General features: G+C 45.5%; 10 protein-coding genes across 12 annotated transcripts; 2 read left to right on the forward strand and 8 right to left on the reverse strand.

Moving 5' to 3' along the window:
* The first annotated feature begins 19 nt into the window (after nucleotides 1-19).
* On the forward strand, nucleotides 20-2,968 carry LOC6541475 (protein late bloomer). Its single transcript, XM_001970641.3, has 4 exons — nucleotides 20-134; nucleotides 191-364; nucleotides 423-782; nucleotides 850-2,968. Exons 1-4 carry the CDS (start codon nucleotides 75-77, stop codon nucleotides 1,006-1,008), a joined length of 753 nt encoding a protein of 250 aa, XP_001970677.1. The 5' UTR covers nucleotides 20-74; the 3' UTR covers nucleotides 1,009-2,968.
* Nucleotides 1,010-2,723, reverse strand: LOC6541073 (protein late bloomer). The gene is made up of 5 exons (XM_001970642.3): nucleotides 2,516-2,723; nucleotides 1,715-1,888; nucleotides 1,498-1,653; nucleotides 1,239-1,436; nucleotides 1,010-1,149 (listed from the first exon to the last, which is right to left on the reverse strand). The coding sequence occupies exons 1-5, from the start codon at nucleotides 2,573-2,575 to the stop codon at nucleotides 1,078-1,080; spliced, it is 660 nt and encodes a 219-aa protein (XP_001970678.1). The 5' UTR covers nucleotides 2,576-2,723; the 3' UTR covers nucleotides 1,010-1,077.
* A 256-nt stretch (nucleotides 2,969-3,224) lies between the features above and the next one.
* LOC6541391 (protein late bloomer) lies at nucleotides 3,225-4,610 on the reverse strand. The gene is made up of 5 exons (XM_001970643.2): nucleotides 4,394-4,610; nucleotides 4,165-4,338; nucleotides 3,946-4,101; nucleotides 3,691-3,885; nucleotides 3,225-3,568 (listed from the first exon to the last, which is right to left on the reverse strand). Exons 1-5 carry the CDS (start codon nucleotides 4,451-4,453, stop codon nucleotides 3,497-3,499), a joined length of 657 nt encoding a protein of 218 aa, XP_001970679.1. The 5' UTR covers nucleotides 4,454-4,610; the 3' UTR covers nucleotides 3,225-3,496.
* A 638-nt stretch (nucleotides 4,611-5,248) lies between these two features.
* Nucleotides 5,249-7,513, reverse strand: LOC6541214 (protein late bloomer). The gene is made up of 5 exons (XM_001970644.3): nucleotides 7,316-7,513; nucleotides 7,178-7,247; nucleotides 6,019-6,177; nucleotides 5,622-5,957; nucleotides 5,249-5,540 (listed from the first exon to the last, which is right to left on the reverse strand). Exons 2-5 carry the CDS (start codon nucleotides 7,235-7,237, stop codon nucleotides 5,469-5,471), a joined length of 627 nt encoding a protein of 208 aa, XP_001970680.1. The 5' UTR covers nucleotides 7,238-7,247; nucleotides 7,316-7,513; the 3' UTR covers nucleotides 5,249-5,468.
* A 1,703-nt stretch (nucleotides 7,514-9,216) lies between these two features.
* LOC6541129 (protein late bloomer) lies at nucleotides 9,217-11,594 on the reverse strand. Its single transcript, XM_001970645.3, has 5 exons — nucleotides 11,329-11,594; nucleotides 10,260-10,418; nucleotides 10,039-10,194; nucleotides 9,603-9,809; nucleotides 9,217-9,537 (listed from the first exon to the last, which is right to left on the reverse strand). Exons 1-5 carry the CDS (start codon nucleotides 11,386-11,388, stop codon nucleotides 9,466-9,468), a joined length of 654 nt encoding a protein of 217 aa, XP_001970681.1. The 5' UTR covers nucleotides 11,389-11,594; the 3' UTR covers nucleotides 9,217-9,465.
* A 1,514-nt stretch (nucleotides 11,595-13,108) lies between these two features.
* LOC6541274 (23 kDa integral membrane protein) lies at nucleotides 13,109-14,770 on the reverse strand. The gene is made up of 5 exons (XM_001970646.3): nucleotides 14,621-14,770; nucleotides 13,852-14,010; nucleotides 13,632-13,793; nucleotides 13,376-13,570; nucleotides 13,109-13,322 (listed from the first exon to the last, which is right to left on the reverse strand). The coding sequence occupies exons 1-5, from the start codon at nucleotides 14,678-14,680 to the stop codon at nucleotides 13,251-13,253; spliced, it is 648 nt and encodes a 215-aa protein (XP_001970682.1). The 5' UTR covers nucleotides 14,681-14,770; the 3' UTR covers nucleotides 13,109-13,250.
* A 117-nt stretch (nucleotides 14,771-14,887) lies between these two features.
* LOC6541577 lies at nucleotides 14,888-17,387 on the reverse strand. The gene is made up of 5 exons (XM_026978793.1): nucleotides 17,263-17,387; nucleotides 17,064-17,190; nucleotides 15,911-16,072; nucleotides 15,489-15,851; nucleotides 14,888-15,069 (listed from the first exon to the last, which is right to left on the reverse strand). Exons 2-5 carry the CDS (start codon nucleotides 17,127-17,129, stop codon nucleotides 14,977-14,979), a joined length of 684 nt encoding a protein of 227 aa, XP_026834594.1. The 5' UTR covers nucleotides 17,130-17,190; nucleotides 17,263-17,387; the 3' UTR covers nucleotides 14,888-14,976.
* Nucleotides 17,388-17,912: 525 nt separating this feature from the next.
* On the forward strand, nucleotides 17,913-18,788 carry LOC6541506. Of its 3 annotated transcripts, none has more exons than XM_001970648.3 (4): nucleotides 17,913-18,039; nucleotides 18,102-18,254; nucleotides 18,319-18,507; nucleotides 18,569-18,787. In XM_001970648.3, exons 1-4 carry the CDS (start codon nucleotides 17,974-17,976, stop codon nucleotides 18,731-18,733), a joined length of 573 nt encoding a protein of 190 aa, XP_001970684.2. In that variant the 5' UTR covers nucleotides 17,913-17,973; the 3' UTR covers nucleotides 18,734-18,787. The 3 variants fall into 3 exon arrangements, with proteins under 3 accessions (XP_001970684.2, XP_026834528.1, XP_026834530.1); XM_026978727.1 differs by having other exon boundaries at nucleotides 17,962-18,039; nucleotides 18,106-18,254; XM_026978729.1 differs by having other exon boundaries at nucleotides 17,981-18,039; nucleotides 18,116-18,254; nucleotides 18,569-18,788.
* Nucleotides 18,770-20,578, reverse strand: LOC6541241 (tetraspanin-9). The gene is made up of 4 exons (XM_001970649.3): nucleotides 20,272-20,578; nucleotides 20,029-20,211; nucleotides 19,257-19,622; nucleotides 18,770-19,193 (listed from the first exon to the last, which is right to left on the reverse strand). Exons 1-4 carry the CDS (start codon nucleotides 20,329-20,331, stop codon nucleotides 19,113-19,115), a joined length of 690 nt encoding a protein of 229 aa, XP_001970685.1. The 5' UTR covers nucleotides 20,332-20,578; the 3' UTR covers nucleotides 18,770-19,112.
* Nucleotides 20,579-20,737: 159 nt separating this feature from the next.
* On the reverse strand, nucleotides 20,738-22,160 carry LOC6541263 (protein late bloomer). Its single transcript, XM_001970650.3, has 5 exons — nucleotides 22,015-22,160; nucleotides 21,761-21,955; nucleotides 21,524-21,688; nucleotides 21,264-21,461; nucleotides 20,738-21,038 (listed from the first exon to the last, which is right to left on the reverse strand). The coding sequence occupies exons 1-5, from the start codon at nucleotides 22,072-22,074 to the stop codon at nucleotides 20,961-20,963; spliced, it is 696 nt and encodes a 231-aa protein (XP_001970686.1). The 5' UTR covers nucleotides 22,075-22,160; the 3' UTR covers nucleotides 20,738-20,960.
* Between the last annotated feature and the right edge of the window lie 150 nt (nucleotides 22,161-22,310).

Here is a 22,310-nt window from a genome sequence, read left to right on the forward strand (position 1 = left end):
CTGGCCCCCGGGAAAGGTCGCGATGCAATGGCTTTAAATTTGGCGTGCCTGCCGCAGATTACACCACTCTCACGATGAACGGCTGCTATAACACAATAAAGTACACGGGCCTGCTCTGCAATCTGCTCTATATGGTAAGTCTGGTTCCTGAAACTCCCTTTTCAATTGTTGGTAATCTGTGGTATTGCAGCTTCTGGGCATAGGAGTGATGTCTGGAGCAGGACTAGGACTGCAGATAGCGGAGCCTAACACGCCGGAGCACACGTATTTCGTGAAGAGTCTGGTCTTGGGCGGCGCCATCTGCCTGATCGTGATGTTCGGATGCTATGGCATGGTCGCCAACTTGCTGTGTGTCAATCTGATTGTAAGCGAACGGAAACACCGTATCCTATTCCTACTAGTCCTAACAAACTGCCCCACAGTTCACCATATTCATACTGATTGCTCTGGCAGCGGAGTACCTCCAGCTGCACCACTATCACAGCCCGTCCCTCAGGAGCTCTGGTGGCGCCTGGCAGCAGCTGGAACTGGCTTGGCATGGTCTGGACAGAGAACCCGAGCTCATGCACCAATACGAGGCCTCCCAGCACTGCTGCGGCTACAATGGAGCCGACGATTACAAGCGGCTGCATCTGCTGGTGCCAGCGAGCTGTTATCAGGCCACTGGTAATGCCACCGCCCCGCAGATCTATCCAAGCGGCTGCCTAGAGACGCTGAACCGCAGTCAGCGGTACATCCAGCACCGCGATAAGCTCTATATGTGGGTCATCGTTGGCCTTGAGGTGGGAAATTGACTTGCGGCTGAAAAGCAGTTTCTTGAATAATTATCGATCTCTTCATCTGCCGCAGATCTTCATACTGCTGCAAACCATGACGTTAAGTGTGCTGCTCTTCCGCCTGCGGCAGCGGCAGCGCATCGCTCGAAGACAGGTGCCTCCAGGTGTGCGGCGGGAGCCGCGCTCCAACCATGTGTCCGCCTCTCGGGCGCACTTACTGCATGACGCCTGACTTAAGATCTTATGAAAACTTGGGTTTATTGGTTATCCACAAATGCTTAGCCATAAATGTCATTCGTAATTAGTAGGTGTAAAGACGGGTCTTGTTGGTCAGCTGGCAGCACAAGGTGATTCCCAAGATGATGCCTACGACCTGTAATAAAAGAAACAAGGCGTTGCAGTTGGCATTTACAACGTCTCAGTTCTCAACCATTTTGTTTGCAAACTGACAGCTTTGCCCACCTCGTAGCCAATAAGTCCGCAGTGAACCCACTTCTCGTAACGATACATCTGCAGGTAGGCTCGCTTCACGGCGGCCATGCAGCCCTCCGCATACGGATACAAGGCGTGAATGCCGTCCTTGGTGTGGAAACAGCTGCGCGGCTCCTTCATGTTGAGGCTCGTGTAGTCGGAGACGCCCTTGTCACCACAGCACTCGTACTGGAAGAGGGAAAAGAGCGTATTTAGGGGTCGTAGGGCGATCGCATTGGGGAGGAGCCACCTTCTGCTGCAAGTCCTGCATGGCGCCTTGGTGAACCAGCTCCTTCATCCAGAGATCCATCACGTACACCTCAGTGGCGTCCAGCTGCTTGGTCTCATTGTAGTGGGACACTTTCCAGATGTGCAAGACTATCAGAACCAGGAGCACAACCAGGTTCTGAAAACCAAGGCGTTCAAAGTTCCCACCAATCGACAAATTATCTGCTCTGGTTACTCACCACCACCATCACCTTGATGGAACCGAATATGGCTCCCAGGCAACCGACTAAGCCGGCCAGGATCAGCGCACCTGCCATTCCCAGTTGGATGAACTTTTCCACGTGCTCCGCGGAGCCCTCGCTGAACTGATCCAGCTCATAGACGCCGGCCAGGGCTGCCAGGATGCCAACGATCTGGATGGGTATTAAGATTATGAATTATGCCTGCGCACACTAAGCGTTTGTTAATGGCCCATGGAATGGGCAAACAAAATCTTCAGAGACAAACTTTCGACGCGCGGCATACGTCATCGGGCAGCGAGAAGAACCAAAATAAAAACAAAACGGACGCAGATATAAATTAAATTACTTTGGGCTTTATTTTTAAATGGCACATACACAGCTTCCTTTCTTGTTGCTGTCGCTTTGAATGTGCCGAAAATGCGCCTGCCCAACAAAAGTAGGCATTACGGGCGCGGAGTGACATGTTGTCTGGTGGAAATGGAAAATGGAAAATTTGAATGGGATTTGTTTGCTGCCAAATTGGCCAGCTACTCGGCAGCAAGAAATTACAAGCGGCAATGAAAAACGGGCCCAGAATGCAAGACACTTTATGATCGTGCTTTGACAGAATGCCAGCGAGTTAATTCTGAATCGAGATTTCCATCGGCAAGTGCTTCATTACTCATACGCAGTGTGTGCCTCAAGAAACATCTGCATTGAAATTATCAAGGCACAGTGACAATTATCGCTTGGCCAGAGGCTATCATGGAAAGTTTATGCTGGCTAATGAGGCGCATTTCCCGGAGATATCTCCCTTACCAACGTCAGCGCACTGAAGACAACCGAGGTCCATTGCAGGCACACGCGAACCGTGGGCATTTTCACTTGCGAGTGCAGCTTTGTCCTTAAATCAATCTCATTCAGAGCTCATTCGAGCGGCGGGTCCAGGCGGCGGACGCGTTTCCCGGAAAATTCGCTTTCCACTCTCGACCGTCTGTGCGTGGCGGTGACCGAACCGTTAGTGCCGTCGGACGTCGGACGTGGGCCGGGCCAAAATAAAGCGAAACCCGAAAAAGCGCTAAGAAGCTGCGAACTGTTTACAAATCCGCCGAGTGGCCGTCCGTGTCCGCATCCGTGTCCGCCTCGGTCTCGGTCTCCGTTTCGGCGTTTCGTGTGCCGGTCGTTACTCAGGAGACCGGCGTTCACCAGACCTCGTTGGCCCCCGCCTCTTCCGCCCCACACTGAGAGAAATACTTAATTGCTAATTATATAGTTGAACTATATCGCTTAAGTTTGCAACACACTGCAAGGCAACCTAAGCATATTTATACATATGTGTTTCTGCCTCTGCAAATGTCTAAGAATATATAGCTTCAATATTTTAAATGTAATTTTAAAGCTCTTCCTCGCACTCCCATTAGCCGAGGAACGGGTATATGATAGTCGAGGCATTCTTTAAGTCATTCGTTTTAAATTACATTTTCTTTTTACTTTACTTTTTAAGTGTTAAGCTAAGCAAATAGGTCCTTTATGTTTCTGTTTATTAAAAAGGTATACTTCTAAAATGTAGTAGATTTTCTTTGAGTGCACCCGATGGATCGTATATATTTATACGCATCTTTATGGGCAACATACATCCACTAGCAGGCCCGCCGAAATTCCGCATAGTGGGCACAAACAACACTTATTGAATATTATGACTCTGGTTTGTTTTTTATTCTACGCTTCTGTTGCCTCCAGATCATCCTAAACTGCTATAAACATCCATAGATATCGAATTATGCGCTTCCAAGAGACCTGTTAGAATCTTTCGCGCCGTAATTTATTGCGCACCGTGATGCCCAAGTGCGTGGCGGCTCCCAGGGCGGCGAACTGCGAGGAGAGATCGGAATATTTGATTGGAGCATTAGGGCGTCTGTTTGTGCGCACCGCCCTTGGCCCACCAAGCCCACCAAGCCCACGAAGTATGTGGCCAAGGCCGGCATGGAACCTACCTCCACCAGCAGCAGCAGCCACTTGATGATGAGCCCGATGGTCACGTTGTCGGTGGCATGAGCCTGCACAGCCTGCAGGCAGCCCGCGGCGAAGAGGCTGTTCTCGCGCCGCTCCTGCGCCCTGTAGCAGCTCAGGGGTATTCCCCGGCCCATCAGGACATAGTCACGGGCGCCCGATTGGCCGCAGCAGGAGTACTGCATGCAGGAGGAATGATTATACAACAACGGGGTATTGGAGTTTGGTTTGGCACTTACCCTTTGCTCGAGGAGCGCTATCCGCTCCACACTGTCCCTTTGATCAGCCCAGCTGGCCAGGAAGTCCTTCCTGGAGCGCTCTACGTAGTCCGTAGAGTGGGCTGCGGCGATTATGTAAATCTGCAGGCACAGCAAAATCAGCAGGCAGATCACATACTAGCAGAGAATTAAAGATTATTGCATATTACTAAATACTATTATTATCCAGGCTTCACTTACGCTCCAAACCAGGCCCAGGGAGACCCGAGCCGAGGCAAAGCAGCCCAGGAACGAGGTCAGCACCACGAAGGTGCCCACGAAGATCTGCACCACGATGGCGATGTGCTCGAAGGTGCCCGGCGTGGAGCTGTTCAGCTCGTACACGGACAGAGCAATCAAAGTCACTCCAATCAGCTGGCAATAAAGTCACATTTAGTCCATTGGCCCCAGTCCATTCACTCATACGCACCGATAGCAGCACATTGAGAGCGATAAGAACGGCTTTCAGGAACGACGTGCGGCAGGCCATGTTGCCAATCAATAATCCCTATAATTAACCACTGCGTTATCCTTGCTGCCGCACCTGTTCTCCGCTGCGCAGTTGACCCGATGCGACGACCACCGGAAAAGCGAACACCCAATGAACTCCGCCAGCCCTATTGCCGTAGAGGTTGACGTGCGACTGAAATGTGGCGCCCCCGAAAGCGCCAGTTAGTGGGTTCCGCCACTCGACAGAACTCAACTATTCCGCGGCGCTTCGCCCTGCTGCACTGAGCGAAAAGCATCGAGGGTAACTGGTAACTAAACTAAAATTGTAAAACTTATTCCAGGGTAAAGCATTCAAACAGCGATTTTTATTATGCCCGACGCATTTGGCATGCACTTGTACATATCAAACACACGAATTGGATTTTATTCTATTACTTACTCTTCAAGACCTTCTAATTTACATTCAGAACAAGATTCTTGAGCACTAATGTTTTTGGCGACTGTATTTACACACACGTTGGTGTAGTGGATTCTTGTGGGTGGTATGATGTCAGTGGCCAAAGCATTCACCGCCTTTTTTATTTAGGAATTGGACAGACCCACAAGAATCCACTCAGCAGTACACAAGCATCGTGGTCATTGAGGGATTTATGCGCAGCACTCTTAACTGCATCTTGGAGACTCCAAACATGCCATTACGCGACGAGCAACAAGTCAGTTGGCAGCCAAAGCCAGTAACCAAAAGTTTTGGCCATGAAAGGCGCGCTGGGACCACGCGTCGTATGCTTAATATTTCCATGGGATGAGCATGCAAACAAGGTGACAGGCGAGCAAATCATGTGAAAACAAACACGCGCACATTTATTATGATACTTATGATGGGTAATTACCCAATTGAACTATAAATATGTACTTTAATTACAGGTTACTTTAAGGTAGGAGTGAATAAGTTATGACTGTCCATTGCGTTTGGTTATGAAATGTTGAAGCGTAGAATATCAGCGAGACCCCGATTCCGAGTTTGTACTGTTGGATAGCTCGAGATTAGCGAAGACTTAGAACTCCATCCGCCGCTGCTTGTTCTTAAAGCTAATGGCCAGAAAAACGGCCAAGGCACAGCAGATCAACTGAAAGGAAGTCGGGTAATAAACATTACTTATATAGAATACGAGTACATATAACTTTAAGCTTGGCCACCGAAAACCCACCTCGAAGGCCACTAGAACCCAGGACACTATGATGAAGCGCAGCTTGTCGCTCTCGTAGAAGCTCTGCACCTTTCCAAGGCACCCTGCCAGGTAGAGGTGGTTGGGGGTCTGCTGCAGATCCGCGTAGCAGCTGGGCGGGATCAGCTGGTTGAGGTGGATGTAGTCCAGGGCGCTGCTCTGGCCGCAGCACTCGTGCTTCTGCTGCAAGGCATCCATGTTGTTCGCCTGCCAGGCCACCTCCACTATGTCCCGGCCGCTCTTCACGTCGAACTCGTGGATGAAGAGGCAGGTGCTCACGATCTGCGGGATGGCCAGGATCAGCAGGAAGACGGCACTCTAAGGGATAGGCAACAGCTCAAATTCAGAAACAGTTTCGGCTTCAGGCTAACTGCCTTACCGTTGCTGTCAGCACCACCGATTCCCGAATGGCCGCGAAGATGCCCAGCAGCGCGAAGACCAGGATGACTGAGCACGCGACGTAAGCAGCTATAACGAACTCCTCCGTCTCCGTGTCCGCATTGTAGGCAATCCAGCCGATGGCCCCAGCAGCTAGAACCTGGAATTAATAACAGTGAAACCTCTGCGGTCGACTACTTACATACATATGTATATCTAAGAACTTAATCGGATGAAACGTATAGATTTTACCAAAGTTTTTATAGGATTAACCTAAAACCTTAAAGCAAATCGTACTACTTTCAATCCCCGGTTTTATTTTTAGATTTCACAAAACTAAAGTGGACCTGGTCTCGCTGCTAATAATGCTTAATGTTATAAAGTTTGGTCTTGTGGAAGATCGCCTGTACAATATGATACGGTTGCAGCTGCAATTACAAGGGCAATTGCCATTCATTTGTGAGGCAATTAAGAGCCGCAGCTGAGTGCATCACATAATTTGTCGTTCGGGAAGTTTGCCTGACTGAGCTGTGATAGTGACATGAATACTCCCCGTCACTCCCGCACCCGCCCTTCCGGGGGTTGGCACCCACCCTTGCTGGTGGCCCAGTTTCGGGAACTCCAGCGTTCGATTGCGATAAATAGGTCAGACTGCAAACCAGAGTGCGAATACTGGGCGAGGGTACGTGGACATGACATCATCCTGCGGGAGCGGAGGTGGCAGCAATTGAAGACTCTGGCGGGAGGGGGACAGCAGGGAACAGGCGGCACTGTAAACATGGCTGTCATGGCAGCCAGTTACCAGTGGTGGAGAAATCGGAGCAGCAGCAGGAGGGGCAATGGCCACCTTGAGGCCAGGTCGTCTATCTCAGGTGGGCGCGAACCGGACGAACGAGCGACGTCGCTTAAAAATACACACCCAGCAAGAGCGGAATATTCGAAAATATTCAAAAACATGCTCTTTCCGACCGTGTGTTTTCAAGTTTATATGGTATAGAATAGTCAAAAATAATTCACTTGGGGCGCTTTTGAAGCGCGTTCACTTGTGCACCCATTCCACATGACATCACGCTATTTTCCTTGCACGGAACATGGATATATATGCACAATATATCCGGCGCAGTCGAGGTAATTAGTAGTCCATGTATGAGATGACTTACCCCTAAAACGGCATTCAGCACGATGGAGGTGATCTTAACGCTGGTCGTGGCACAGCCCATGTTGTTGGATCTGAAAACATGATCCAAACGCATTAAGTCGAAACTCTCGATCACGTATCGAATCTCAAGTGTGTTAACCTTTGACTTCTCTCTCCGCACACAAACAAAGTTCGTTTTTTGTTTATTTAAAAAACCGTTGCTGGGCTCGAATAACAATCAAATATATTTCCGCTGGACGCTCGGCGGGATTTCCGCTCTCGGATCTGAGCTTTTTGGTCTGGCGCGTTCTGCGTACGCTGGCGAACTGAAAGCGGGAAAAGTTTTGTTTCTCTCTCCCCCTGAGGATTGTTGTTTCCCCATCGAAATAAACCGCAAGAGCACTCTCGCTCTCGCGAAAGAGAGCGCTGCACTTGGGTCAGCGCTCCAAGCCATGACGTCATGTCGGCTTGGGTTTATACGGTGGTGTTTTCGAATTCTTATCGGGTTGTGACAGTACACACATACGTGATTGAATGGATTCGCGCTTAAGCAATTAATTAGCTGAATATCGATGTTTCCAGAGCTTTTAGGGACCAATGCAGCTATTAAAAAGCACAACCAAGGTTTAATTTCGAATTAAAAGTCTAACCTAGTCGTTGAAAGCCATTTTTTTTTTAAGTTTGTATAAGGATACTAAAGGTAGTTACCCTCTTTGAACTAAATGGCTCAAAAATTCTTTTGTATATCATTACCAAAATATTAATTTATAAATTGTGACTTTAAATTGATTATATTAGGATTAATCAAACGTTATTTGCTAAATTTTGATTCCTATTGCAAACATTTATGATATTGAGCCGGAGTTGGCGCTTATTCAGTAGTGACTCACATTCACAATCCTCAGTCCAGAGTGTCGACCTCTCCATTGATACTGTCTCCCCTTCCCAGATTGTAAACGCGCTTTGTTTACAAGTTTTGTGGTTGTTATGTCTGGGTTGAGCAATCCCCCCTTTCGCAGACAAACTCCCAAATTCCTCCCACTCCTACACAGACACGTATGTATGTACATATGTATACAGTCAAAAATGGCTTGACCGCGTCACTTGGACTTAATTATGTTTTTTTCCGGCTCTGGTTTTCCAATTATTACAGTATGCATACACCAGTCCGCTTGACTGTTGTTTGCGCAACTCATTTGAAGAGCCCTCTAGTGGTCAGTTTTCTCCAACGCACAAGATCACTGAGCGAAACGATCATTTAATTTCGTAAAGTTTTTAGAGAGGTGACTCTAAACACGACGTGCATGTTTTTAAAAGAATGCATCTTTTTATTTTACGGTGGATGTGCACACAGCAAGGAAAATGCATGGATAGAACAAACGAGAAGGCTTTCAACTATTAGATACCCATTACTTGAATCAGAGAGAAATAGCGAAATATATAGTTGTTTGCGCAACTCATTTGAAGAGCCCTCTAGTGGTCAGTTTACTCCTACGCACAAGATCACTGAGCGAAACGATCATTTTACAGAGGTGACTCTAAACACGACGTGCATGTTTTTAAAAGAATGAATCTTTTCATTTTACGAGAAGGCTTTCAACTATTAGATACCCATTACTTGAATCAGAGAGAAATAGCGAAATATATAAGTAGTAATGCAATTGTTTCCAATTTTGCAAACGTACGTTCCTATCGGCATTTCCATATGTGCTCATAATTTGTTTAATTAATTAAAATCATTAATATAATAAATATTTAAAAGTCTCGAGAACGTTCAGACGGACGGACAAAGGACGGTCATTGATAGATCGACTTGCCAATGAACCCAAACAAGATTATACATATGTATGAACATTTGTATATACCTTATACTCTTCCTTCTATCTTTTATAAATTTTGATATTTAAAGGAAGGAAAGCCCCAATTTTACTGCAAAGGCAAAATTTTTTGAATTTTGCACAAGAAAGTCGTTATTTTGTTCTTCATAAAGTTATTTTCTGGTTGAAACACTCAAAATACTTTCTTGCACAAAATATTTGTAACTTATTATTGAAGGAGAACTTTGTTGGAACTACTTTTCCTATATTTGGTATTTTAAAACAACATTTGGGTGTGTCTTGTAACAATGTACATATTATTTTAAAATTCGACTGTGTTAAAAACTGCTTTATATAAGAGATGTTCGATTGTTTAAATAAAGACGAAATCAGTTGCATGGCAAGTAAAGCTGTGTTTTCGTATCAAAAATCAAACAGTACATTGATGACTCTTAAAAATGAGGAGTTTGGCTTCATAATCAGTAACTATTCACTAATAGTTATATCGCCTCTGTTGGTTGGTGTAGTGAATGGCCAAGAAGATGGCCAGCAAGAGAATGGCAGCCTATAAAAAAATATATAAATGAGTAAGTAATTTCCTCTACAACATTTTCAAGACAGTTCACTCACGTTCAATCCGAGCAGACCCCACTCTAAATACGCCAGAGTGGTTGCCTCATCCGCATAAGCCTCCTCCACTTGGCTGAGGCAGCCTTTCACGTAGAGATTCAGGGGATTCACGCAGCTGCCTCCCTTGCAACAGCTGCTTGGAACGGTGTCGTTCCAGAATTTGATATCCAAGTAGTCTTGGGCACTGTCCCGGCCACAGCATTGGTACTGGAGGAATATAATAAAATCACTAGTTAATAAACTGTTTACATAGATGCACATATTACAAGTAAGCCCATATTAATAAACTTTATAACATCTTCCATCGCTTTTTGAGCGCAATAGCACTTTGTGTTAGCCTTGGTTAAATAATAAATGGAAAATTGCTATCCTAGCTTCAGGGGGTTTCTGTAGATGGGTTGTAAATTTGACTTTTCATCACGAACATGGCACTCACCGTCTTCTGAATATTGTCCATACTGCCAGGACTTGTCTGCTCCAGCTCCCACTGATTCTCGACCGTCTGAAGGGCGTACTTCTTAAAGACATCTTTGGGATGCAGGATGATAAAGGCCACGATAAGTAGGAGCAAAACCAGCAGCAGTGACACATACTGCACGGCAATCAGAATTATTAGATCATGAATGATTCACGTTTTTGCCATATTCAGTGACGTACCGTCCACAGCATGCGCGCCGATTTGCGAATGGCTCCGCAGCATCCGAACAGGGATATTACCAGGATAGTACCGCCTAGAACCAAGATGCCGATGGCATACGCATTCGACATTGCTCCCCAGCCGAGGCCCCCAAGGATGAGCACCAAGATACCCAGTATCTAAAAGTCAGAAAGTTAGATAGTCAATGAATAAATATGTCCAGCAAGGAGATTGTAAAGCAGCGTATAGTTTGCATATTGTTTTTAATCTTAGACTGTCTGGAATGTTTTCATAAAGCACATATTGAGTCTTTAAAGCAACGTTGGAAAACAGATAAAAAACAACAAAGTACGCTAGCCGAAAGCTGTTGCTCAGCTAGTGGATATGCACATCAAAATGCAAGTCGATAAAAATTGGCAAAACAAATAATAAAATGAATATATTTTGATATTGTATGGGCTTGGCAACGTTCTAAAGCAAGCCAGTACAACTTACACTGGAATCTGCAAGCTTAATCCTAACCTTCTAACATGGCTTGAATAGTTCCCGAGAACTCGAAGTTCATACGGACGGACAGACGGGCGGACAAACGGACAAACATACGGACATGCCCAGATGGGATCCATACGGATCAGTATATTATCTCCTGGGATTGGGCTTACATCAGAAATGCAAGTTTTTTTGACTAGTACGAATTAATTGCTGTTCATTATCATTATAAGCCGAAAAATCCGGTTTCCATATTCCGCTCATATTAGCTTTTTAAACGAAATCCCAATGCATGACGCACTTCAGCAGCCTCGTTTCGCCGCTTGGCTGGCAAGCGCCCCTCTGGCTCAAGGAATTCAAAGGCCGAGCTGAAGCCATTAACAATAGACACTGGCTAACACACACAGCCAGCCGCGAAGTGTAGTCATAAGCCAAACACGCACCCGAGATGATATCATCCACTGACCAGCTGGACGTGGAACATCGGAGCTCCTTAAACAAATTTCAAGCCACCGCAATTAGCTGGCTATTTGTAGAAAAGAACCGGCAGATACGCAGATACATCCCCATATGCCAACTCCAATTCGTTGCTCTACTTACCGCCCATAATGCATTGAACAGGAACAGCGAGTACTTTATGGTGCCCGTTGCACAACCCATTTCGAATATTTTTCCACTTCAAACTATAGCCTTTGGCTAGAATGCCGAAATACCGAAATACCGAAATACCGAGACGCAGTGCCACACGTGCGGCAGCTAGCTCTGCCGCAGATAATTTTCAAACTTCCGAAACTTTATCGGCGGAACCTGACTGAATCGGTTAGCAGTGCGCACTGGTGCGACCACGGTCACGAGCAAACTGAGCTACCCGAAAACTCTCTAGCTTGGAATCCGATCCGAGTCGAGCGGTCCGAAACTCGCACAGTGGGACGAGCGGCCACTTTTCTGGCCAGAATCCAAAGAGCTGTTCGTGTAACTACCAAGTTATAGTCACGAAGACTTTGCTCGTAATGCTGGGGGAATGCAGAGGGTATGGACTAGTTGTGCTTGCAAAAATTTACATATTTAATCATTTTTTAAAGAAATATCTAATTCCATTCCCAGTATTTTTCACACTTAATTGAGTTAAAGTTATGCGCCCCACAGTGTTCCGTTGCCGTCGAGCAGGGTTTGTTAATGCAAACAAAAGCAGCCGAGCACACATATTAAAATACAGTAGAACCTCAGTGGCCCACACTGATTTTTGTATTTCTTTTCGTAGATAACGTACACGCCTAATTACATATTAAAAAATATATAGCTTTTGATTTTCAACTACTGCCAAAAGATGCATTAGTTTACAAACTATGAATAAAGTTCGAGTTCCCCGACTTCAGATACTCGTTACACAGCTAGCGGAAGTGCGAACGAGAAAATTCAAAATGTTCTGAAATATCTGTAGAAATTGGGGAAAAATAATAAAATGTATAACATTTTTTAAAAGCGTGACAGTTTTGGGCGGTTTGTGGGCGTTGGAGTGGACGTGGCAAAAAGTTTTTTGGCAAACATAGAAATTTACAAGATATATAAAAAAATTAAAATAATATCATATGAGATCGAGGCGTTCATACGGACATGGCCAGTTCGACTCGGCTATTGACCCTGATCAAGAGTGTATGTATATACTCTATAGAAGAAACGCTTCCTTCTGTGTTACATACTTTTCAACGAATCTAGTATACCGTATACTGTACAAGTGACGGGTATAAAAATGGAAATGGATATACGCCTATTGAGAGGTTATTATCATCTTAAAGTAATATATATATATATATATATATATATAATTTAAATATATATAATATATATATATTTTAAATATATCTGTATATATAATATATATATATATTTCCAGTGAGGGAAATTCGTCTGCACTCGCAGTAGTCAAATCAAGAAAGTTAAGTGGTGCCCTCTAGTGGTGTCCCATCATCCGGAAGCCAAACAGAAGCTGAGGCGGGAAAGCTCGAAGCGTGGAGCTGGTTATGCTTGACAGAACTGAAGCGCTATTCAAGTTGGGAACTCTATATGGCTCCATTTGCCAGATGTTTAGCCGCGGTGTGTGTCTTATCGAGAGCGGAGTAGGGTCTAATCGTCTACCGCCTTTCGAAGCAATTTACCAGCGAGCGTATTTAAGGCGATGAGATTGATTCAGCTCGATTGCGTCAGACACTCGGCACTGAATGACGCCACCACCACCGGCGGAATAGCTCAATTTCCAGAGCGGGGAGCAGGATCGTGCCTTCCACAATCAAAATGGAAACCCTACATGCTCAACATAGAAGTCTCAAATTAAATTAAAAGTATGTGTTCGGATTGCACTGCTTGCATTTTCAAGTGCACTTATTTGAAAATATTCGATTCATCGGGTATACACTTTTATTTCTCCGGCGAGCATCGAAAAGTCTATACATGATTACTGCAACGGTATACTGGCGTTCTAAAATACGAGTACATCCAGATCCAGAAAGTTAAAAAATAAGTACTTAGTAGCTGTAGCGAACGCGCTGCTTTCGGAATCTTCCGACCAAGTAAAAGGCGGCAATCATCATAAGAATCTGCAAGAACTCAAGCGATTAGTGCCTCCAAATGAATTTCGTATCTCACTTACTGTTATTCCCACTGCGATCCAGTTCGTGTCGTGGGCGTAGCTGAAGAGCACCACAAAGTTCTCGCTGGACTTTTGGACACATCCAGCTAGATAGTGGGGCATCTGGGAATCCTCCTGGGGATAGCAGCTGGGCGGCAAGGTTTGACGACCGATAGCCACGTAGTCGTCGGGGCTGTCACGCCCACAACACTCATACTGCGGTTAGGATGGTTGAAAATATTAAAATATATTAAAATAGCTTCGCCACAATACGCACCACTGCCTGGTAAATGTCCATGGCGCCGGGTTCCACCAGCTCCTGGTCCCATTTCATCTGAACCTCCTCGGCGGCGAACTTCTCTATGTACTCCTCAGTGAACTTGAAGCGGAAGATGCCCAGCAAGCTGATTATTAGCTGAGCCAACAGCAGGAAGCCGTACTGTTGTCAACATAGCGTCAGTGAATTGCCAATCGGATGATATAGGGATTCCACTCACCGTTGCGGTCATACACACGTTCTCCATGCAGATGCCACAGCATCCCAGAACAGCCGAAACCAAGATAATGCCACCGAGTCCATATAGGAACAGAATGTACGCCAGAGGGGCTTTGGAAAGGGCCAACGTCGCAATTGCTATCAGGGACAGACCCAACAGCTAAAGAGGGAGCATGGGGTCGCCAATGGCAGTTCAGATTAGCTTTTGGCAATGATACCGGAATGAAATGTCAGTGACTCCGACTGTATTCGGAATATTATCAAATGCCACGGGGGTAAACTAGATTTTCCCGCTTATCTAGGCACTGGAATCTGTGATATTTGATTGGTTCTCTCTGCACATGGCTAAATAATGAGTTATTTTTAAAGGGGCAGGGCTACATTTAACCAGGACGTAAGAAAAGTTTTTTAAAGCTAAAAACTTGATTTAAACATTCCCCAAATTGTAGATGTGGTACACACCGCAGCATATGGTAGAGTCGTAAAGCATTTTTAGATCAAACAAATTTGTAGAGCACAAATTGGAATGTGTTGGGGTAATCATTAGAGTGCGCCAAATGTTTTTCATACATATCTGACAAGCCAATAACATATTCATTACGTTTACTGGCCAAACAACTTGTCAAATTCTTGGGGAAACACACATATAAAATTCGCATTGCGGATTTAAGTTTGTAAAAGTTTGAAATCCATAAAGCAATCGACTTACGCTCAAACATACTGCTATACTGGCTTATCATTTATAGATTATGTCTAGTTTAAGAACTTACCGCATTCAAAGTGTTCAGAGTGTTAAGGAAACACTTAACGCAACCGGAAGTACAGCCCATCCTGTTGCTGTTTTTAAAATTCAAAACTAACAGCTCCAAGTATGAGTCCTCTTGTTTTATGATCGAACCAGCCAGTTCGGAGCTCCGAAAGACAATGAATTTCAGATGCAAATACTTGCCGGCAGTACGTAAAATCGCAAAATCAGATCTTCGCAGCCGAATGCTGCCGAATTCGATGGGAGAGAGATACAACTGCGAGGAACGAGTTTAGGCTATGGAAAGTATTTATTTTCTAATGGCATTCTGACTAATTTGGTTAATTTTATTATCAGTAATTATGCGGGGTGTCCTCATCATCAGGCGTTGATGGGGGTCTCCTCGTCCTTTACCTTGGTTTTGGCGTACTTGCGAGCCTTGCCCAAATGGTAAGCGGTGAACAAGCCCAGGAACTGCAAATAAAATCCATGCAAAATGAAATCCGGTATAGTATTGATGTGGGGCCAAATATGCGTACACCAGCGAGTTTAATTTACATAAGAAAAAAGTTGTTAAGTTCGGTCATCGCCAAAGGCGTGAGCTAAAAAAATAAATTTTGCTTTTCAACCACTGTCGAAGATGCTTTAAATTATGAAAATGTTTTTTTTTTAATAAATAGTAACGAATGCACTACATCTAACATTCCAAAGCTTACGGAACAACAAAACAAAAATGATTGAAATAAAAAACACACTTCTTGGGACTTCTATTTAGCGTGAATATAACTAAAAATGCATTAATTTAGTTGGGTGTGTCGATAATTCAAAACAATTTAGCACCTCTTAAATAAACATTTTCCCTGCAATAAATTACGTTAGCGTTTGGGTCTCACCTCGAGGGCAATGATCGCCATGCAGCTATAGTAGTTAAGCTCCGCCTGCATCCTCAGATTGGCGACCGCCTTGGTGGAGCAGCCCTCCTCGTAGACGTGGGCCGGCTTGGAGCAGTCGAAGGCGTAGCAGCAGCTGCTGGGCAGGGCGCCGTGCTCCTCCTTGAGGTAGTCCTGCGGTCCCTCGATTCCGCAGCAGCCGAAGAGACTGTGCACCGGCTGCATCTTGTCGTCGCTGTGGGTCTTCCGCTCAAAGAGGTCGCGCATGCGCTCCTCGAACCTGCCCATCAGCTGCTCCCGCATCGCCGTGAAGGTGAAGAGGTAGGAGCCCAGTGCGGCTATGACCAGGCCACTGAAAATCAAGTACTGAATGTGAGGTGTTAGGAATGTGACTTGTGAACGAGTTTTGAACGCAGTCTACTCACGTATATAGAATACTTGTACGACACCTTCAAGGCCACGTACATGCCCAGGAAGGCGACTCCGAAGACTGCTCCTCCACAAAGGGCTGACCCATAGCTGCCGTAGACGGAGACAGCCGAGCCCCAGGTGGTCACGCCGCAGGAGAAGAAGAACACGTTGCAGGTCTAAATGAATAGGAGTAGAATAGTTAGTTGGGTTCATAGTCATTTCTTCTTGGGCGAGAATCTATCGCGGATTTAGAATGAAACTGCATTGGAAGGTATGTTGGAGATAGATGCTCTTCTGACCCCAAAAAAGTATAAATTTCTGATCGGGATCACGTGCCGAGTTAGTCCCTATGATCTTCGGGAACTAGCTTTATAATATATAATGCAAAAATATCCATAAAGCGCAACACCTTTAAGTGCAACAGGTATTTTTGCTGTGGATAGTTAAAAATAACTTAATAAATCGTTGGCCAACGAGCTCCACTGTCTAAAAATACAATTTATACTGAGCTAATACATTTACCTTAAAAGATAAATTGCACGTGTAGTGCTAGGGCGCCAAATAAATAAATACAAAAACGATCATTACCACTTTACTCAATGGACAGCGTCAATTTTACACTACATTTGGCAGTTAGTGATCCATGAACTGCTTTCCTAAGCTGGGGCTAAAAGGTCATTAAGCATTTGGCACTTCTACTTGCCAAGCACCAAAATGAAAAACTAAGAGAGTGTACTTCTTAAATGTAAAACATTTAAGACAATAAACACATCAAAAAGTTGTGTGCTATGCTTAATACATATATGCAACATGAATTTGCCTTGATATAATAATGCATTTAATTGGCGTAAGCCACCCAGAATTGTGGTGCCATTAATAGATATGGCAAAAACTGCAAACAGCTGGCCGGCGAAATTACGTAAATATGTGAACAGGTATTATGTATTTATAAATATTTTTAAGATTGCATCGATTTGTTTATGGTCTTTATCGGCTCTTTGCCACAATTTGGCTCTCTTGCGAAAGATGTGCACTTGGGCGCAATATTGATTTTTCGATTTTGGCTCATAGTTCGCATCACCGGGTGTTGTGCAAGATACTCATTTGGGTCAGGTTTGGGAAAACGGGAAAACGCGGAATGGAAAAATGCGCATCTGTTTCACTTACCACAATAAGAATGCAGGTGACCAGCAGGCCGTACTTCCAGGGTGTTATGGGAAACGACTTCTCCATGTTGCCTCGCTGTTGCACGTGAGTTTCCTTGGTGGTTTTACTTTTGAGGCAAGGTCTCTGGCTGGCGATAAAAGGGAAGAGATGACCTCTCGATTCGCACTATGCCACTGGATTGGGGCAGGGCATTGTTTACTTGCAAGTAGGTCTATGCCCACATCAAACTGGGCTCGCAGCTCTGAGCCCTCTGTTGGACTTGAGCTAGTGGTGTGGATGCCGCAAAAGCTGGCCTGCGACTGAGCCAAAAACTGAGAGACCCAAGGGCCCCAACACTCGCCGGATACTCACCACTGGCCAAGATGAGAACCAAAACAAACGGGCAACTACCATCAATGTGGTGACAATGACGCAGGCGCGTTTCTGGCTCAGCGTACAGGGTGCTTCGGTTCCTACTGCTGGATGAGCTGAATGTGGTAGGGGATGTCCAACGGGTAAGGGTAATCCAACCTAAAAAATTAGATTTTGCCCTACTTATATGCATAATTACAGAATTTTACATTTCCCCTAACATTTTCCTCCACTCACTCGTCAGTGACGCGACGTCACCCTTCGTCACTACGCGAACTACAACCAAGCGTAACTTTTGGTTTCAATTGCAAGGAATTTAGTAGGGCGCTAATGTGTTACAGCTAATGACGAACAATAGCTCCAATTTTGGTGAAATTCCAAGCCCTCTCACGAATCTATTAAGTGCTTAGCAGCGCTATCAAGCCATTCAAGCGATCAGTGGACAGCAATTACCATGCAATTACTGGAAATGTGGTCTAGTCCTCATCACGAATCAGCTCATCAGCTGGTTACTATTGAAATACTGCATTGAAATAAATCACTTGTTCTGTGACAATCGATGGGTAGCGCTGCAGTAAATCTTCTAGGACTGTTGATGGGCTTGCAATGTCTGATAGAGTTGCATGTAAGTACAGATGTCTGTTGGGAAGAAGGCTCACTGCTGATGGAGGATAATCTGGCATTCAGGCAGTCTTTATAAGGTTCAACAATGTGACCTGCGAGAGCACCGACCTCAGCATGTGGACCGTGGAATACTGTAAGTTGACCAATCTGAGCAAGGATAAAAACAGAATTAGCCTTCGGTACACTATGCTCCAGCCGATGTTGAGAAATATAGAGGTAATCTATGTATATATAGGGTAATCTCATTTCTAGTTTGTTGTGCCGTGACTTTCCTCCGCAGATTTACTTACAGCTAATGACAAGGCGCAGTGAGAGTATTAACGTGGCTTCTAACTGGCAGCCCTTCCTCTATTCAGTGAAGCTTGATTATTGCAGATACTTGAAAAACCACCACCACAACTATTTGGCCAAGATGGTGTTTGAATTCATCGAAGGCCACTCGAACCTGAACCACAGTTGCCCCTACACGGTCAGTTGAACAGGCTAAAATTAGGGAAAATGATATTTTCATGGGTAATATTTCCTTTTAGAAAGAAAAATACATTTGCATTGATGACGTTACAAACACCGAAGTCTCTCGCAAGATCCGCGGAGTGCCCATGCCAAAGGGTTTCTACGCCTTGTTCACCAAGTGGTCCACTGAAAACATAACTCGAACTGTGACCAACTATTACTTTGAAGTCGTGAATCCTTAAATGTAAATGTTGTGTAATTAAATGTGTGAACACGGAAAAAATGCTTAGCAACCAGATAAAAAGGTGTTCTATGGGTGGGGGTTTTAACTGCCAAAATACGAATAGATGAAAATTGTGTATTGGTTTTTGGAAATAATAATGGTAAGAAAAGCAAAAAACGTAAAATTTGGGAACAAAAAATATCTTTATCAAAAAACCAGTATATGCACATTAATCCCTGTATAAACTTCGTGGAAACTGCTCTTAAATGTGTTAAGTTCTTTGTACAGATTAGGTTTGCCTTTAGCAATCAGTTATTAAATATTCAAAAAGTAACACTTGATTAGAAAACAGATTTAAATATATTATTAACTAAGACTAAGCTGACTTAGAACCATCCCTACATCCAGACGGCATTGTTGCGGCGGCTTTGGTTCTTCACGCTGCTGTAGAGCAGCCAACCGAATACAGCTCCCACAGCCTAAAAGGGAATTAAGCAAGGCGTATTAGGCAAGTCCGTATTTGGGCAAATGATCTAACCCACCTCGCCGATGACGAGCAGCCAGCAGACGATCTTGAACACCAGTAACTTGTCGTCCAGATACTTGACAAAGGCGGCCTTGCAGCCGGTCTTAAAAACCCTGCTCGGCGTGTCCAAGCACTTGTTTTCTGGACAACAGCTGGACGGAATCCCGTGATGGATGACCCAGTAGTCCTCCGAACTGTTCACCCCGCAGCACTGCAGCCAGGACTCGTAGTAGCCCAGGGCGCCCGTTTGGTTGCGCTCCGCCTCCCAAAGGCGGTCGAAGCCCTCGTTGATGCTGCCCGAGATTCCGTCCTTGGTGCCGTGGGAGGACATGCCGAGAAACATCAGCTGGGCAAGGATCAGCAGCACCACGGCGCCCACATACTGTAGAGGAAATTGGAAAAAAATATATCCAAGATGCTTAGTAAAAGCATTCCGGACCACCTTTTTTGGGTGGTTGTATTACTTAATCACAGAGCTCAACTTTTAGAAGATTGACAGCTTTCTAACTAATAACTTTCTAACTGATCCTACAATTAGTATCTAAGCTGACTCAGTGATTCGGCTAAATCTAATCGTCCAGAGTAGTAATACTCTAATACTCTCTCTAATACTCTAATACTCCGTACAGGGTACAGATATTTAAGAGTGCACCGTGCAAAAAACCACAAGCCAATCAGGATAATACTATAAAGTGCACCTAAATAGTGAAGCGTTTGTACCGAATACAAGTTTTCAAACTGTCTGGGATCGGTGTTACTCAATGAGTCAATAAGGCGGAGCTACTTACGATGAGGAGCCGCACAGGAGCCTCGTGGATGGCGGCCAGGCAGCCGAAGATCGCAATGATCAGGATGACCACGCCCAAGGCGATGATGAGGCCGCCGGCCACATTTTCCCCAATGCTGACTGCATTCTCAGCGGCGGAGATCAGAAAGAAAATTCCGAAGGCGATCAACGCCAGCCCGAGCACCTGCGGAAAACGCGACATGTGAGGTTGGCCAATACTAGAGCTCCCAGGTGTGCTACTCACGGAAAACACAAAGTTCAGCAAGAGCAGCACATGCTTCACTGTAGTGGCACCCAGACCCATGATTACTGGGATCAATCAACCTGTAGATGCGGCTGGGGACTGACTGTTGAGGTATACGAAGGCAGCGCGCAGTAGACTGCAGCAGAGGCCTTCCATATATGGCTATATGGCCAGCAGCCTGTTTCAGATACGTATCTTTCGGATACAGCGGTGCGGCCAAGATCGCTCGACGTCCGACCGCCGTGGTTCAGCTGTGCGAATCAACTGGCATCGATGTGAGATGGGAACCGAAACAGTGTGTTTTGTTTTGACTTAGGCAACGACCGACTCACCGATCGCATATTCTATCTATAAATCGGTGAGGGAAAATCGAGAGCGAGAATCGCCCACTCGTGTGCGCTTTTCTTGTTTATCGCAGATCCCCACACGTTTACATTCCTGCTTGCCCACAAAAAACTCTTGTAAAAGTTAAGTCAATGGCAACGGGCCCATTTATTTTCGTTTCGAATTATTTCTAGGCGTGGGTGCCAGTGTACAGTTTTATGAATGAATACTTGGTATCTGTAGCCTAACTTGGTTAATCATCGTAAACTACAATCACAATTCGCCAGGGCCGCAAGGCTAGGAAATTATTCATAACAAATAACGATAATACGGTTCGTGTAAGTCTCTAAATACTATAGATACTATTAATTATAGAATCTTATGCGGTCGCGGTCGTTGCGAATGCTGTCCACCAGGTAGCAGGTGGTCACCGAGCCGGCGAACTGCAAATATAATAAGTCAATATGTAGCCATGGGTGTCAAAAGATATAAGGACAAAGGCAATTAAAGTAGGGGTGAGTAAATCTATTTCAAGTATTGGAATTTGGGTTGATAATAATGATTTTGTCGAGCAATAAGTTAGATTCGAACTACTACATATCATAGATAGTTATGGATATAATTCAACCCATCCATTTGACATCAGAAACTCTGAAATTTCCACCTACCTCGAAGAACACAAGGAACCAACTGAGCGAGTGCAAGTTGGCAGTCTTCGCGGTGACATACTCCTTGAACTTGACCTCGCAGCCCGCCATGAAGAGATTCGTGGGCAGGGTGCAGTCCCGGTCGAGGCAGCAACTCGGCGGGGGCATCTTCTCCAGGTGCAGGTAGTCCTCGGCGCTGTTGCGGCCGCAGCAGTGAAGCTGGTGATATTCATGTTCACTTATGAGCAGGAAATAGGTAATCCAAGGGCCTGCGAGCTTACCCACTCCTCGTACGAGTTCAGAGTGCTGTTGCCCTCGTGCTGCAAGTCCCACAGATCGTCAAGTCCCTGCCTCAAGGAAGCCGGCAGGGAATCCCGGCTGGCGGCATAACTTATGCTGACCATTACAAACTGAACGATCAAGAGGAACACCAACAAAACTGCGTACTGAATATGGGAGTAAGAGGAACCTAGTTTGAGGAAGCCAGGTGAGTTATATGATCAATGGCGAGTGCTTACGCAGATCAGCAGCGTCCTGGAGTCCTTGGCCACAGCCAGTGATCCGAAGAGGCTGCCCACTACGATGACGCTGCCCAGAAGGATGCACAGAACGGCGGCCAGCTCCTCGCCGTGATCCATTCCCAGCACGCGCTGCTCGTCGGAGAGGCTGTCCAGCAGCCAGGCGCCGTACCAGATGAGCAGGCAGCCACCTAGCTAAACAAAGGCCACAATCCCTTCAATGTCAGCCGATCGGGTCTATTTCGGGCACTTACGGCACAGACGCCACTGATGACACACAGAACGTATCTGAGCAGTCGGGTGGTGCAGTACATGGCGCAGCTAGCTTTCGGTTTTCCCAATTTTCTACAAGTTTTTCCGTCGGCGAGCGCACACCTTGAGCAGTGCCATCAAAATATAGACTAAAGTCGCATAATCTCCATTTGCCTGGCTGCGGCGACTCGCAGAACTGTCGCTGGGAGACGATTAGCCCACAGATTCGTTCTCCCACTGCTTCGGATTCTGTCGCCAGCCAGTCCGGTCCGGTCCGGTCCCACCCGTTGGCCAGATG

This window comes from Drosophila erecta, unplaced genomic scaffold (assembly GCF_003286155.1).
Source record: "Drosophila erecta strain 14021-0224.00,06,07 unplaced genomic scaffold, DereRS2 tig00000055-arrow-pilon, whole genome shotgun sequence".
Lineage (NCBI taxonomy): Eukaryota > Metazoa > Arthropoda > Insecta > Diptera > Drosophilidae > Drosophila > Drosophila erecta.

Coding starts and splice junctions, on each gene's coding strand:
- LOC6541475 (XM_001970641.3), top strand. CDS start 75: ATGAACGGCTGCTATAACACAATAAAGTACACGGGCCTGCTCTGCAAT. Junction 135..190: donor TCTGCAATCTGCTCTATATG/GTAAGTCTGGTT, acceptor GTGGTATTGCAG/CTTCTGGGCATAGGAGTGAT. Junction 783..849: donor GGGTCATCGTTGGCCTTGAG/GTGGGAAATTGA, acceptor CATCTGCCGCAG/ATCTTCATACTGCTGCAAAC.
- LOC6541073 (XM_001970642.3), bottom strand. CDS start 2,575: ATGCCCACGGTTCGCGTGTGCCTGCAATGGACCTCGGTTGTCTTCAGT. Junction 1,889..2,515: donor TCTTCAGTGCGCTGACGTTG/GTAAGGGAGATA, acceptor ATACCCATCCAG/ATCGTTGGCATCCTGGCAGC. Junction 1,437..1,497: donor TGCAGGACTTGCAGCAGAAG/GTGGCTCCTCCC, acceptor TCCCTCTTCCAG/TACGAGTGCTGTGGTGACAA.
- LOC6541391 (XM_001970643.2), bottom strand. CDS start 4,453: ATGGCCTGCCGCACGTCGTTCCTGAAAGCCGTTCTTATCGCTCTCAAT. Junction 4,102..4,164: donor CCCTGGGCCTGGTTTGGAGC/GTAAGTGAAGCC, acceptor ATTCTCTGCTAG/TATGTGATCTGCCTGCTGAT. Junction 3,886..3,945: donor TAGCGCTCCTCGAGCAAAGG/GTAAGTGCCAAA, acceptor TCCTGCATGCAG/TACTCCTGCTGCGGCCAATC.
- LOC6541214 (XM_001970644.3), bottom strand. CDS start 7,237: ATGGGCTGTGCCACGACCAGCGTTAAGATCACCTCCATCGTGCTGAAT. Junction 5,958..6,018: donor CGGTGGTGCTGACAGCAACG/GTAAGGCAGTTA, acceptor CCTATCCCTTAG/AGTGCCGTCTTCCTGCTGAT. Junction 5,541..5,621: donor GGGTTCTAGTGGCCTTCGAG/GTGGGTTTTCGG, acceptor ACTTCCTTTCAG/TTGATCTGCTGTGCCTTGGC.
- LOC6541129 (XM_001970645.3), bottom strand. CDS start 11,388: ATGGGTTGTGCAACGGGCACCATAAAGTACTCGCTGTTCCTGTTCAAT. Junction 10,419..11,328: donor TGTTCAATGCATTATGGGCG/GTAAGTAGAGCA, acceptor TCTGACTTTTAG/ATACTGGGTATCTTGGTGCT. Junction 10,195..10,259: donor CGGCGCGCATGCTGTGGACG/GTACGTCACTGA, acceptor ATTGCCGTGCAG/TATGTGTCACTGCTGCTGGT.
- LOC6541274 (XM_001970646.3), bottom strand. CDS start 14,680: ATGGGCTGTACTTCCGGTTGCGTTAAGTGTTTCCTTAACACTCTGAAC. Junction 14,011..14,620: donor CTCTGAACACTTTGAATGCG/GTAAGTTCTTAA, acceptor CTCCCTCTTTAG/CTGTTGGGTCTGTCCCTGAT. Junction 13,571..13,631: donor TGGACATTTACCAGGCAGTG/GTGCGTATTGTG, acceptor TCCTAACCGCAG/TATGAGTGTTGTGGGCGTGA.
- LOC6541577 (XM_026978793.1), bottom strand. CDS start 17,129: ATGGAGAAGTCGTTTCCCATAACACCCTGGAAGTACGGCCTGCTGGTC. Junction 16,073..17,063: donor TCACCTGCATTCTTATTGTG/GTAAGTGAAACA, acceptor CTATTCATTTAG/ACCTGCAACGTGTTCTTCTT. Junction 15,852..15,910: donor CGTACAAGTATTCTATATAC/GTGAGTAGACTG, acceptor CCTCACATTCAG/TACTTGATTTTCAGTGGCCT.
- LOC6541506 (XM_001970648.3), top strand. CDS start 17,974: ATGGGTAGCGCTGCAGTAAATCTTCTAGGACTGTTGATGGGCTTGCAA. Junction 18,040..18,101: donor AATGTCTGATAGAGTTGCAT/GTAAGTACAGAT, acceptor TCTGGCATTCAG/GCAGTCTTTATAAGGTTCAA. Junction 18,508..18,568: donor ACCACAGTTGCCCCTACACG/GTCAGTTGAACA, acceptor ATTTCCTTTTAG/AAAGAAAAATACATTTGCAT.
- LOC6541241 (XM_001970649.3), bottom strand. CDS start 20,331: ATGGGTCTGGGTGCCACTACAGTGAAGCATGTGCTGCTCTTGCTGAAC. Junction 20,212..20,271: donor TGCTGAACTTTGTGTTTTCC/GTGAGTAGCACA, acceptor CGTTTTCCGCAG/GTGCTCGGGCTGGCGTTGAT. Junction 19,623..20,028: donor CTCCTGTGCGGCTCCTCATC/GTAAGTAGCTCC, acceptor TTTCCTCTACAG/TATGTGGGCGCCGTGGTGCT.
- LOC6541263 (XM_001970650.3), bottom strand. CDS start 22,074: ATGTACTGCACCACCCGACTGCTCAGATACGTTCTGTGTGTCATCAGT. Junction 21,956..22,014: donor TCATCAGTGGCGTCTGTGCC/GTAAGTGCCCGA, acceptor GCCTTTGTTTAG/CTAGGTGGCTGCCTGCTCAT. Junction 21,039..21,263: donor GGTTCCTTGTGTTCTTCGAG/GTAGGTGGAAAT, acceptor TTATATTTGCAG/TTCGCCGGCTCGGTGACCAC.